Source organism: Mastigoproctus giganteus, chromosome 9 (assembly GCF_048544385.1).
Source record: "Mastigoproctus giganteus isolate SK-2022 chromosome 9, ASM4854438v1, whole genome shotgun sequence".
Taxonomy (NCBI): Eukaryota; Metazoa; Arthropoda; class Arachnida; order Uropygi; family Thelyphonidae; genus Mastigoproctus; species Mastigoproctus giganteus.
Genome location: NC_143583.1, coordinates 34,784,654 through 34,797,657, shown reverse-complemented (window position 1 = coordinate 34,797,657; position 13,004 = coordinate 34,784,654). Strand labels below are relative to the sequence as shown.

The 13,004-nt window shown below is 35.1% G+C and overlaps 1 protein-coding gene across 1 annotated transcript in view; it reads left to right on the top strand.

Annotated features, from left to right (window-relative positions):
• The window catches only part of Alg7 (Alg7 dolichyl-phosphate N-acetylglucosaminephosphotransferase), a 59,839-nt gene extending 47,306 nt beyond the window's left edge, over nt 1-12,533 (top strand). Inside the window, exon 8 of the mRNA XM_090380619.1 lies at nt 12,374-12,533. Within this exon, the coding sequence (XP_090236745.1) occupies nt 12,374-12,439 (66 nt within the window). The 3' untranslated portion in view covers nt 12,440-12,533. The remainder of the gene's footprint in view (nt 1-12,373) is intronic.
• The last annotated feature ends 471 nt before the right edge of the window (nt 12,534-13,004 follow it).

Below are 13,004 nucleotides of genomic sequence, written 5' to 3'. Positions count from 1 at the left end.
GGAATGGCCATCAAGTTAACATTAGAAACTTAAATGGCACAAATAGTTGAATGATATGATATCAAAACAGCAGGTATCAAGAAACTAAGAGGATGAATATGAATAGAGGTGAACTGCAACTAAATATTAATTATAAATCAATTTATTCTAGAAGTAAGATACTGTGCAAGGAAGGTGTAACAATAGTTTGGAAGAAAGTTTAACTGGCTTGTAGGCATTATCCAGTAGAATTATGTGGGGAGAATTCAAGGTGGTAAATCGAGTGACAAAATTTGTCTGTGAATACAACCCAGTTGAAGGTTCAAAAATAGATGAGAAGGGTTCTTTAATGTTTTGGAAAGAGCATTAGAGACTAATGACAAATAAAGAACAGAATTGGAATAAATGACAATTACATCTGCAAAGATATTTAAGAAAAATTTAGAGAGAGTGGTAAACCTAACAATAATGATAAAAGGCTACTAGAATTTTGTGCCAGCCCTGAACTTTTAATTATAAACATTATTTCTATATGAACACAATGTTGTGTGAAGAGAGCATGAGAGAAACAAGTCCAATGATATAATTTATTATATAATTATAGAAAAGGATCTTAACTAGTTGAAGATACTAGAGTATATATTATATAATTATAGAAAAGGATCTTAACTAGTTGAAGATACTAGAATATATGGAGGATTTGAGATTTGAAGTAACAATCATCTTATTGAGCAAATTAAAAGCAATAAAAATAAGAGCAAATTAAAATCAATAAAAATAAGAGCAAATTAAAAGCAATAAAAATAAAATAAAAAAATAAGAGGTATAAAAAACTGCTAAAATGAACAAATTGTAAAACTCAAATTTCCCAACAACTGTTCAATACAGAACCCTTTTTGCCCAAAAGTGAAATGGTATTCTTGAAGTTAACATGACATTACATGAAGAATGAAAAAAATTTAAGAGAATTTTAGTAGAAGCAGAAAAGAGATATGCAGTATCTCTGGCTAAGAGAGCAGGAAGAAGGTCTGTAAATAGGAAATTCAAAACATCATGGTGAGCCCAAGGAGTTGAATAAAAAAAAAAAGTTTGAGTTTTGAGAATGGGGCTATTTTATACACACAACTAAAGTTACATTTTTAGTCAAAAGTTTTCTTTCACATACCACTTGGCTGCTTATTTAGATTTGATACATTTATTCACCACTCAGCACAAGGTCACTAATCAAAGCTACATGATATCTTATGATGGAACTAAATAGTTCTGAAATCAGCCAGAGAAATGTCTTTGAATTTTTAATAAAATAATGGATTCACCTCCTTGGTGGTTTTATTCAGTTAAAAATGATATTAGTTGCTTTATATTGGCTTGTGAATAAACATAGTCATTTCTAAATATTATAAATCCAAGCTCTACGACTGGAGACACAACAGTGTAAAGATAGAAGAACATAATGCATAGTAGCATTATTTTCTCAAACTATTTAAGAAAAAATAAATCCAGTTGATATAGATGAACAGTGCACTGATGAGTCAGTTTGGTGTGACATAAGCACTGCGAAAGCAAAAATAAGAGTAGGAGTGTGTTATAGGCCTAATGACTTGAATGAGTACAATGAACAATTATACAGAGAAATAGAGTGGGCTAGTAAATCGGAATGTCTTATAATGGGGAATTTTAACTTCCCAGATATTGACTAGAACTTGTGGGTTGGGCACTCACACACTAGTCAGACTTCTGTGGATTTTTTGGATGATTGTTTTCTGCAGCAGCATGTTCGAGAGGCAACCAGAGAAAATAATACTCTTGATCTGGTTATCAACAGTGATCATTCATGTATTAAGAATTTGCAGATAAAAGAACCACTAGGTGGCAGTGATCACAGTGTACTGACGTGGGATTTACTTAAAGATTTAATTACCATCAGAGGTAAAGGAAAGGGTTTTTGCTTCCATAAAGGCGAGTACAGTGGTCTCTGACAGTTTTTAAATTCTGTACAGTGGGATCAACTGACGATGTTACCAACAGTAAATTCTAAGTGGGAAGCATTCAAGGAATTAATCGTGGATGCTACTAAAAGTTTCATACCTATTAAGAAATATTGTTCAAGGTTTAGGCCTAAATGGTTGTCAAATGAACTAATGAGACTCATAACAGAGGAGAAAAATGCATTGGATGCATATAAATTATCAAGCGACTCAGAAGCCTATGGCAGATATAAGCTAGTCTGTAATCAGGTGACAAAGGAGGTTCGGCAGGCGAAGGCAGATTACGAGAAATCCTTGGCAAAAGATGCTAAGAAAAACAGCATGGATTTCTTTACTTATATAAACTCTAAAAGGAAGGGGATGAATCTGATTGGTCCACTTGACATCGATGGTTCGACTGTTGATGATCCTGCTCAGATAGCAAATTTTGCATGAGTATTTTGCATCTACATTCACACGCAAGGAATTATTAAGGTTTGAAAATGGCAGAAGGTTATCAAATTGTAGCAAGATACTTAATGATTTTGTAATAACTGAGAGCAAAGTGGAAGAGAAATTGTTGAAGTTAAACGTAAGAAAAGCACCTGGGGTGGATGGGATCTATCCAGTTATATTAAAGGAGGCGGCAAAGCAACTAAGCAAACCCTTGGCGATAATTATGAGAGCATCCTTGGACTCAGGGGAGGTTCCCACGGACTGGAGATGTGCAAATGTATCCCCAATTCACAGAGGGGGAAATCGAAAGGTGACACGAGTAATTACAGACCAGTTAGTTTAACTTCTGTTCCGGGTAAAATAATGGAGTCGCTGGTTAAATATGCATTGCAGGATCATCTAGACAAGACTGCAGCAATAATTCAGACACAGCATGGGTTTGTTAAGGGAAAGTCTTGTCTGACAAATTTGATAGGATATTATGATGTGGTTACAAAGGAACTGGATGCAAAAAATAATTTTGATATCATATATTTGGATTTCAGGAAAGCTTTTGACACTGTTGCGCATGGAAGACTATTGTACAAATTGGAGCAGAATGGTATTAAGGGTAAGTTGCTACAATGGATAAAAGGATGGTTAAGTGCAAGAAGACAGAGGGTGGTAATCAATGGGTGCTGCTCTTTGTGGGCTAATGTTATTAGTGGAGTCTCACAGGGTTCGGTGTTAGGTCCACTGTTGTTTTGTATATTTATCAATGATATTGATGAAGATATATCAGGCTTAATGTCGAAGTTTGCAGATGATACAAAGGTTGGCAGGGTTGTTAATGACAGTAATGGCAGTGTGCTACTGCAACAGGATCTAGATAATTTGGGCAGATGGGTTAAGAAGTGGCAACTGAAGTTTAACCTTGACAATGCAAAGTACTGCATATGGGTAGAAGTAACCCCAGAGAAATGTACCAACTGTGTGGTACTACACTTAAGGTGGTAGAAAATGAAAAAGACCTGGGAGTAATTGTGCAGGCAGATATGAAGTTTTCTGAGCAATGCAGACAGGCTGCCAGGGCAGATCATGGGGTTTTGTCAATGATATATAGGAATTTTGCTAGCAGGGAGAAGGAGGTGATTGTCCCTCTGTATAAGGCAATGGTCAGGCCGCGCCTTGAGTACTGCGTACAGGTCTGGAGGCCTCATTTTAGGAAGAATGTAGATTTTCTTGAGCGTGTACAAAGAAGGGCAACAAGATTGGTGAGAGGAATGAAGGGATCCTCTAACCAAGAGAGGCTTAAGTTCTGCAAATTGCAGTGGCTGGAGACTAGGCACCTGCACGGTGATCTGATTGAGGTATATAAGGCCTTGAATGGGTTGAGGACGCTGAATTCTGATAGGATCCTTCCACTTGTTCAGATTACGAACCTAAGGGGGCATAAATTCAAATTAAGAAAAGACAGATGTAGAATAGATGTGCAGAAATTTGCCTTTAGCCAGCGGGTGGTTAATTGCTGGAACAAACTTCTATCTATCATTGTGGAAGTTGATAGGTTGAATAAATTTAAGGAGGAACTGGACAGGCATTTGGAGGGAATGGTGTGATTTTTTTTTTTTTTTTTTTTTTTTTGTTGGCTGATGCTGCATAAGCTCATACATTTGCTTTCTTGCATCACATGCCACTACTACTACTATAAAATTTATTCAAACTTTATTAAGAAAATTATATGAAATTTTTGGCAAATAAATCTTTATTAGAATATAAAGAGAATGTACGAGAGTGTGTGTATGAAATAGGCTGAAAAAAAAAACCTTGGAATGGTTTTGGGAAATATGGAAACAAGTACTAAAGGTGGAAAAATATTTTGACAATTTTGCTAAAAGTCTCAGAAAAAGGGGGGGGGACCATTACTAAGTAATGAGAATATAAGAATGGATGACGTTAGAAGTGAAGAAAATTTTAGAAGAATGGAGTAAATACTTTGGCCTACTAAATGATATGCCAAAAACATCACTCAAGAAGAGGAAAAGATTGAAATGGAGAAAATTTTGGATACTTTATCTATCTATTATTGAGGCAGAAAAGGTCATGGAAAATATCAAATATGGAAAGACAACAAGTGGAATTAGACCTGAAATGCTGATTAGCAGAGGGAAAATAGTGTTTGTTTGTTTGTTATTTGGTTTTTAGGAGCATTAGCAACTAAGGCCATATTGCTCCGGGGATATGCGGTGGTCATTCCCTGACCTTTCTGCATCCTCCATATTTGGTGGATGTAGAAAGGTCAGGTCTAATCAAGAAGCATGTGCTACGCACTGCTGCTCCTGCCCACCTGGCTACGGAGGCACCAGAAAATAGTGTTACAGTGTTACAAATAGTGTTGTGTCAAATTATCCTACGGTCATTTTCCAAAGAAGAATATTAGGGCAAGGCATTCCAGAGGACTGAAGGCAGGAAATGTGACATCCCTTTACTGAGAAGTGAAAAGAGGAAATTTCCAGGGGATTCAAATCCTGAAATTTGTATTCTCATGTTTCACTAACCATTTGGCTTATAATTTGTATAATTTTACTGTTATTTAAGAAGAAGCAAAAAACCCAACTTCTGTAATGAAAGTTTCTTAAAGGTACATAAATATACTATTTCATAAATACATATTTCAATTCTTTCTGTATTAACTCTGTTCCATTTTATGTCGGTATTTACTTTAAGAATCACACTAACGACTACACAAATGCTTTTGTTTATATGTTTTCTGATGTTGAGAGGGAAAGAACAAATGCCAATTAATAAACTTAAAAAAAGTAATTTGTAATTTGATTTATTAGATAATAATTATCACATCATCACAGCATTTTATATTTCATATATCATATGTGGATAGTGGACCAGTTGGGTAAATATTGGGGGAGTGAACATTGTTCTGTCAAAGAATACTTTAAATATATGGATAGATTAGTTAAATTAGCTTTTTGGTTTTCAAAATCAGTTGGGTCACACAAGTACTTTTAATCAAAATAATTGAACATTGTTATTTATATATGGAAGAAACCATTTGCAAACAATTAAGAAATACTTTACGTATGGCAATAATCACAAAGGGTGACACGAGTAATTACAAACCAATTAGTTTAACTTCGGTTAAGGGGAAAATAATAGTGTCACTGGTTAAAGAAGCAATGCAGAATCATCTAGACAAAACTGCAGTAATAATTCAGATACAGCATGGGTTTGTTAAGGGAAAGTCTTGTCTGGCCAATCAGATTGGATGCTATAATATGGTCACAAAGGAACTGGATGCAAAAAATAATTTTGATATCATAAACTTGAATTTCAGGAAAACTTTTGATTCTATTACACATGGCAGACTACTGTACAAATTGGAGCAGTATGACATTAAGGGCAAGTTGCTACAATAGATAAAAGGTTGTTGGTTTGGTTTTTTTTTTTTTTTAGGAGCATTAGCAAATAAGGCCATATTGCTCAGGGATATGTGGTGGTCATTCCCTGACCTTTCTGCAAATTCCGTATTTGGTGGTGACGGGCTCGAACCCCGGTCTAATCAAGAAGCGTTTGCTACGCACTGCTGCTCCTTCCCACCTGGCTACGGAGGTGCCATAGATAAAAGGATAGTGGAGTAGGAGAAAATAGAGAGTGGTAATCAATGGACACTGCTCTACATGGATTAATGCTATTAGTGGAGCCCCCATATTTGGTATTGGGCTCATTGCTGTTTTGTATATTTAGTGATATTGATGAACACATATCAGGCTTAATGTTCAAATTTGCAGATGATACAAAGGTTGGCAGGGTTGTAAATAACAGTAATGACAGTATGCTGCTGCAACAGGATCTGGAGAAGTTGGGCAGATGGGCTGAAAAGTGGTAACTGAAGTTTAACATTGACAAATGCAAAGTTCTGCATATGGGTAACAGTAACCCCAGAGAAATGTACCAACCAGGTAGTGTTACACTCAGGGTAGTGGAGAATGAAAAAGACCTGGGGGTATTTGTGCAGTCAGATATGAAGTTTTCTGACCATTGCAGACAGGCTGCTAGAACAGGTCATGGGGGGTCTCTCGGTGACTCTGTAGCCAGGTAGGCTGGAGCAGCAGTGCGTAGCACACGCTTCTTGATAGACCGGGGTTCGAGCCCGTGACTAACAAATACAAATACGGAGGATGCGGAAAGGTCAGGGAATGACTACCGCATATCCTGGAGCAATATGGTCTTAGTTGCTAATGCTCCTAAAAACCAAATAACAAACAAACAAACATGGGGTCTTGTCAATAATATATATAGGAATTTTGCTAGTAGGGAGAAGGAGGTGATTATTCCTTTGTATAGGCAGTGGTCAGGCCATGCCTTGAGTACTGCATATAGGTCTGGAGGCCTCATTTTAGGAAGGATGTAGAGTTGCTATAATGACTACAGAGAAAGGCAACAAGATTGTTGAGGGGAACGAAGGGGTGCTCTTACCAAGATAGGCTTAAATTCTGCAAATTGCAGCATCTGGAAACTGGGTACCTGCGAGGTGATCTGATTGAGGTCTGTAAGGCCTTGAATTGGTTGAGCAGGCTGAATGCTGATGGGATTCTTCCTCTTTCTCAGATGATGAACCTGAGGAGACATAAATTCAAATCGAGGAAGGACAGTTGTAGAATAGATGTTCAGAAATTTGCCTTTAGCCAGTGGGTAGTTGATTGCTGGAACAAACTTTCATCTGTTGTCATTGGAAGTTGATAGCTTAAATAAATTCAAGGAAGAACTGGACAAACTTTTAGAGCAAATGGTTATGTGAAATGGGAATTTTTTTTTTTTTTTTTTGGCTGTTGCTGTATAAGCTTGCTTTCTTGTATCTTATGCCTCTACTAATGCTAATATCTTTTTTTAGCTTCTGTGACAAAAGCAGACATTACAATTCAAAATTTAGAGAAATTACTAGGGGGGTAAGAATATTCTGTACCTCATTATTATTCACAAAACAGATGACATCATGGGGCCTACAGTACATGACCCATTGGCAGATAGTGATCACACAGTCAATATTTGGAAGATGAAGAAAGATGTAGTAGTTAAAGATGAAGGCAATAGTTTTAATTTCAGAAAAGGGGACTATGACAGTTTAAGACACTACATGGCATCTCTGAATTAAGCAAATTGCAGAAGGAGGCAATTATATTAAAATTATGGAATACCTTCAAAGCAATAATCACAGAAACCATGAATGCATTTACCATTAACAAATTATAGCATGAGGAGGATGCCAAGATGGATTAATACAGAGCTAGCCAGTTTAACAGAGCAGAAAAAGATGACAGAAAAGTTACACAATGATGAAAAGTACTGCAGCCTATAAACAGCTACAAGTTGATTTGTAATAATGCCACAGAAATGGGTGGGGTGGCCAAGGCTGAGTGTGAGAAATCACTGGCTAAGAGAGCAAAGAATGGAAACAAGGAGTTTTTTGTATATGTAAATACAAAGAAGAAGAAGAAACTGAATCAGATTAGACCCTTATGTATATTTTTGATGTTTCTGATGAATTGATTCGGTACTTCACAATAATCTATTGATGTGCAAGGCTCTTCATGGTGAGGAGAGGCTGTTTAAGTAAAGTTGGAAAACATGATATTAGCAATATTGAAATTTCAGAAGATTGTTTAATAGAAAAAATTTCAAGAGTTGATGGCATTTACCCAGTAATTTTGAGGGAGGTAGCCAGAGAATACATTGAACCACTGTAGTTAATTATGAGGGCAACAGTTGAGATTCCTCTGGATTGGAGAAATGCTAACTTATCACGAATACAAAAAAAGGCAGTTCTAAGAGTGCATCAGCAACTAAAAACAAGTTGACTTCAGTAGTGGGGAAAATCTTGGAGGTAATAATTAAGAGTGATGGAATTCTGATGAAAGACACTTAACAACATGGTTTTAAGTGAAAAAACATGTTTAACTAACCTGATAAGCTACCTTGACGCATTTACTCGTGAGCTGTGAGGGAACCATTTCAACATAGTTTATTTTTATTTTAGCAAGGCATTTGACTCAATCAGTCCCTCATGAGAAGTCACTGTATAAACTAAAACATGTTGGGATTGCTATCAAGATCCTTAGATGGATCACTGGATGGCTTCAAGGTAGATGGTTGTGATTAATGAATATTCTTCAGATTGGTGTAATGTCAGGGGTGGGGTCTTCCAAGGATCAGTTCTTGTTTTCGATTTTCCAAAATGATATCGATAAAGAGACAGAGAGTACAATTTGTAGACGATTACTATTGCTCTTACTATTTCAAAATTTGCAGATTATGTAAAGATTGAGAGAGTCATTAATGATCAGTTCCAAACAATGCTCCTTCAGGATAACTTGAACAGGCTTCAGGAATGGTCAGAAAAGTGGCAGCCATGTTTAAATCACCAAAATCAAGGATTTACAATCAGGAGATAGCAACCCCAAAATAACTTATACACTTGGTGGGGTTGAATATAAAAACAGTAGAGGAAGAAAGGGTTCTCAGAGTTATGATATGGGTGGGATATGAAGTTCTCTGAGCAGTGTAAGCAGGCAGCCAGAAAAGTCCATGGTGTTCTGTTGATGATTTATCAAACAGTGGCCTGTAGAGATAGGGAGGTTATAATCTCACTGCATACGGCAATTGTAAGACTGCACTTGGAATACTGTATCCAAGTATGGAGAAATCGGCAAAAGAAGAATCACACAAGGAAAGACTTCCATTATGTAGGCTACTGAGTCTGATAATTTGAAGAAATTTGAGAGCATACTGGATAATTACCTACATGAGGGAAATGCATAATTTGTCTATTTGTAGATATTTTTTTTTGCCCAGTGCAGCAAAAGTCTGTGGCATTCTTGCATTATATGGCTAATACTAATTGTAAAGAAAATGTAATGCTTTTTTGTCATTGTTGTACATAATTTTTGTGAATGTATAGGGATATTAGAACAGAAATGGGTCAATAAGTAATGAAAAATAATTTACACAATCGCATACATAAGAAGAGGGCAAGAATTCATGATGGGTAAATTTACGTGTGTTAATGGATAATTACTAGTACAAGTGTACTACCAATTACCTATTAATACAGCTAATATAATTTTTCTGGTGTTTTTATATCTGAACATATGGATGAGCAAAGTGACAGCCATTTCTGCCAATGGTGTGTGATGGAGTTCCTGTTCAAATTAAATCGGGTGATCAGTTGGCCACATCTATCCATCAGAATCTCCTGGCAGTCTGTGGGGACCAGCCAATTGATCGAAGTAATGTCCACAGGTACCTCCAATGGTTTTGGGAAAGTGATTTCAACATAGAGGACAAACCAAAGCTGGAAGACCAATGTAAATGACAGCATAACTACCAGTCAAGCGATGGACACTGTTAAAATGTCAAAGGGAAGTGCATTGACTATCATCAGCAGACTGGGGTACAGAAAAATCTCTTCTTAGTGGATGCCTAAGCTGCTCACACAACAGATGATGGTTGCGAGAAAAAGAGATCTTTTGGAGGTATTTGGTGTTGGCAGTGCTGGTGCTTTCAAGAAGTCATCACATGTGATGAAATATGGCTCCTCCATTATGACCCACAAACCAAATGGCAATCCATGAATGGGCACACCCGACATTACCTGTAAACAAAAAGCCAAAACTTTCCAAATCATCAACAAAACTTGTGGCTACCTTTTTCTAGAATCAATTGGCATAATTTTTATCAATTTGGAAAGTGGAACAACCATCAATAAATATTTTGCATAAATATGCAAAATATTTATTCAGTTTTGTCAGTAATTATGTTTTCATATCCATTTGATTAATGTGGTCCATCTCATTAGTTCCAGCATTAACATAAGCAATTTTTTGCTGGTTTTCTTCACATTCTTAGTAAAAACACTTTTCGTAAATCTGCCTTAATTTGCTTAACTCCTTTAATGACTTGATTGCAGATTAGTGTATACTTACTGTATGGTTCTGTTTGGCCAGATAATTTATAATTATCCTTTGCATGTTTCTTTTCTGCCCTTTGTGTCATCAGTTCATTAGATATCTGTTTAGATCTAAACCTTGAATAATATCTCTTATTTGGAATAAAAAGCACTTAGTAGCATCTATGATTACTTCCTGAATACTTTGAATTTATCATTTGCAGTTGTTAGCAACATTGGTTTAGTCCCACTGAAAAGAATTTAAAAATTGTTTAGTTATATCTTTAAGTAACTCCCATACATACATAGACAAAATTTTGTCTATGTATGTATTATATATACCTTCATAATATGACCATTAGAAATGCAAGCATATGGCATCGAAATGAAAATAAGAAACAATTTAATATTAAATGTAATATTTATTAGAAATTTCAAACAAATCTTTCAAACCAGCGCCTTTGCTAGCTAAAAAACTTATCCCGCCAGTGCTATCACCAGTTTCGCATAAAGGAGTTTTGCCTTTTCACAAATGATGAGTGAACTTAAGGAATTTTATTTCGAGTTCGGTCTTCTATCCACAGATTTAAAGCTTTTTCCATTTTTTCTAATTTAACATCACGAGTTACAGAGAAAATTTTTGAAGCAATTAGTGCATTTTCACAGAAACTACGGCGGATTTTTTCTTCCGATTTTTTGATTGATCGTACCGTTGACTCATTGATTTTATAATGTTTTGCCACTGAGGAGACACTTTCACCATTAGAAATTTTGTCTAATAACTCAATTTTATTTGCTAATGTTATCACCTTCTTTGATCTTTTCACATTTCCCTTGTTATTCTTAGCCATATTTTTGTACAGATTAGAAAGAACTTGTCCACAATAAAATCACGTTCTTCCATTAACACACTCGAAAAAGTCTGTTTTATACTGCAAAAATGGTAGATTTATCACTTTTTTAAACATATCAATTGTAAAATTTATTCGATTTATAAGCATATAAATTAAAAGCAAACGACAAAACCTTCCATGACAAGTGCATAACACACTGAACAAGGATTAGCGAGAAACATCCATGCTCGCGATTTTGTCACCCCTTTCCCCTCACCCACTGAACGCTGTTTTGACCGGGAAAGATAATTTTAGCCACGCCCATGTTTTTTTATGGTGGAAAATGTTCATGGCGCTTTAAAATTCACATTTTTTATGTTTCATTTTATATTAAATCAGTGACTGTGAATACGCGAAACTGTGAATACAGATACCGCGAATAGTGGGGGTTTACTGTTTTGCTTTCTTGATGGAGAGAGTAGGATTCCCTCCACTCAAAATCAGCTAACTACAATCTTAACAGAAGTGGACTCTAGAAATTCTTGTAAACTAAGCTGCCACAAACAGTACCCTGGTTGGAGAATTGTTCCCTTGGGAGTGTCCCCCCAAAACCAAAACATATGCACTTTCCTGAGCTCCTTGCTTTCTTTACTAGTCTGAGACATGATTTTATTTAAATTTAAATATTATAGTATACTATCTATCACTATAATTCTGGGAGATCTGTAAGCACAATAATAATACCACATTATTTCCAGTTTCTACGGTGGTATATACATATTATGCTATAAAATTATATTAATTATATAAAATTGCATTATGTATTACTTTATAAAAACAATTATACAGTTACAAAATTATATAAAAGAGTCTTGATATTGTACTAATATCATTACAATGGACATGATAACCAAATTTTTTTTTGGAGACATTTTCTCCTACTTTGGATTGTTATTTATATATAAATTCTTCACCCAAATAAGAACAAATTTAACTTAATAAATGAAAATAATAATTTGATTATGAATTTCAAACAAAAGTATATCAAAATTCAATAAATAAATTTTAAGCGATAAAAGTGTACTTAGTAGAGCTCAAGATTCATGGCTACACAATAACTAGCACATTCTGTTATGATTAATTTTTTTATGAGCTTAGTTTGCAAAATTATATATTCAATGCATTCATTCTATTTTCAGGTAATTTGCAGCTGCATGGCCTTTGTCATCAGATATGGACTGTCTAAAGTATTTTATGATGCATAGAGGGTAAACAAAACACAGATATATATATATCTGTACGAGTGTATGGGAAAAGAAATGTATGAAAATCCAGAGCAGAGTTTTATATGTATATGTTAAGATTATTTGAAACCTTGATATCTGATAATGTTAATCATGTGCTTTGCACATATTTTAATCATTTCTGTTATTCATAAATCACAGAATAAAATTATATCTTAAGTTATTAATCAGAAACCTTTGTCTTACATCTAGCTTCACCTTATGGGATATAGAAAAATATATACTGATGAGAACTCTGTAATGATAACCACAAGTAGTTAAGCAAATGAGATTTTTATTGCAATTGTGAAACAAATTAAAATCCCCCTATGTTCACAAAATATTAATAAATAGTAATAATGCTCAGAGAATTATACACTGCTTAACAAAATTAATAGAACAAAATGTTTTTCATGAATATTTTATTTTGAACAGTGTCGCCGAAGACAAATATTTGATATAATAGGCAATACTATTCCTGGCATTCAAATTCCAAGTGTCCAATAGAAATAGATTTACCACCTTAGAGAGCTGTACATTATGCAAA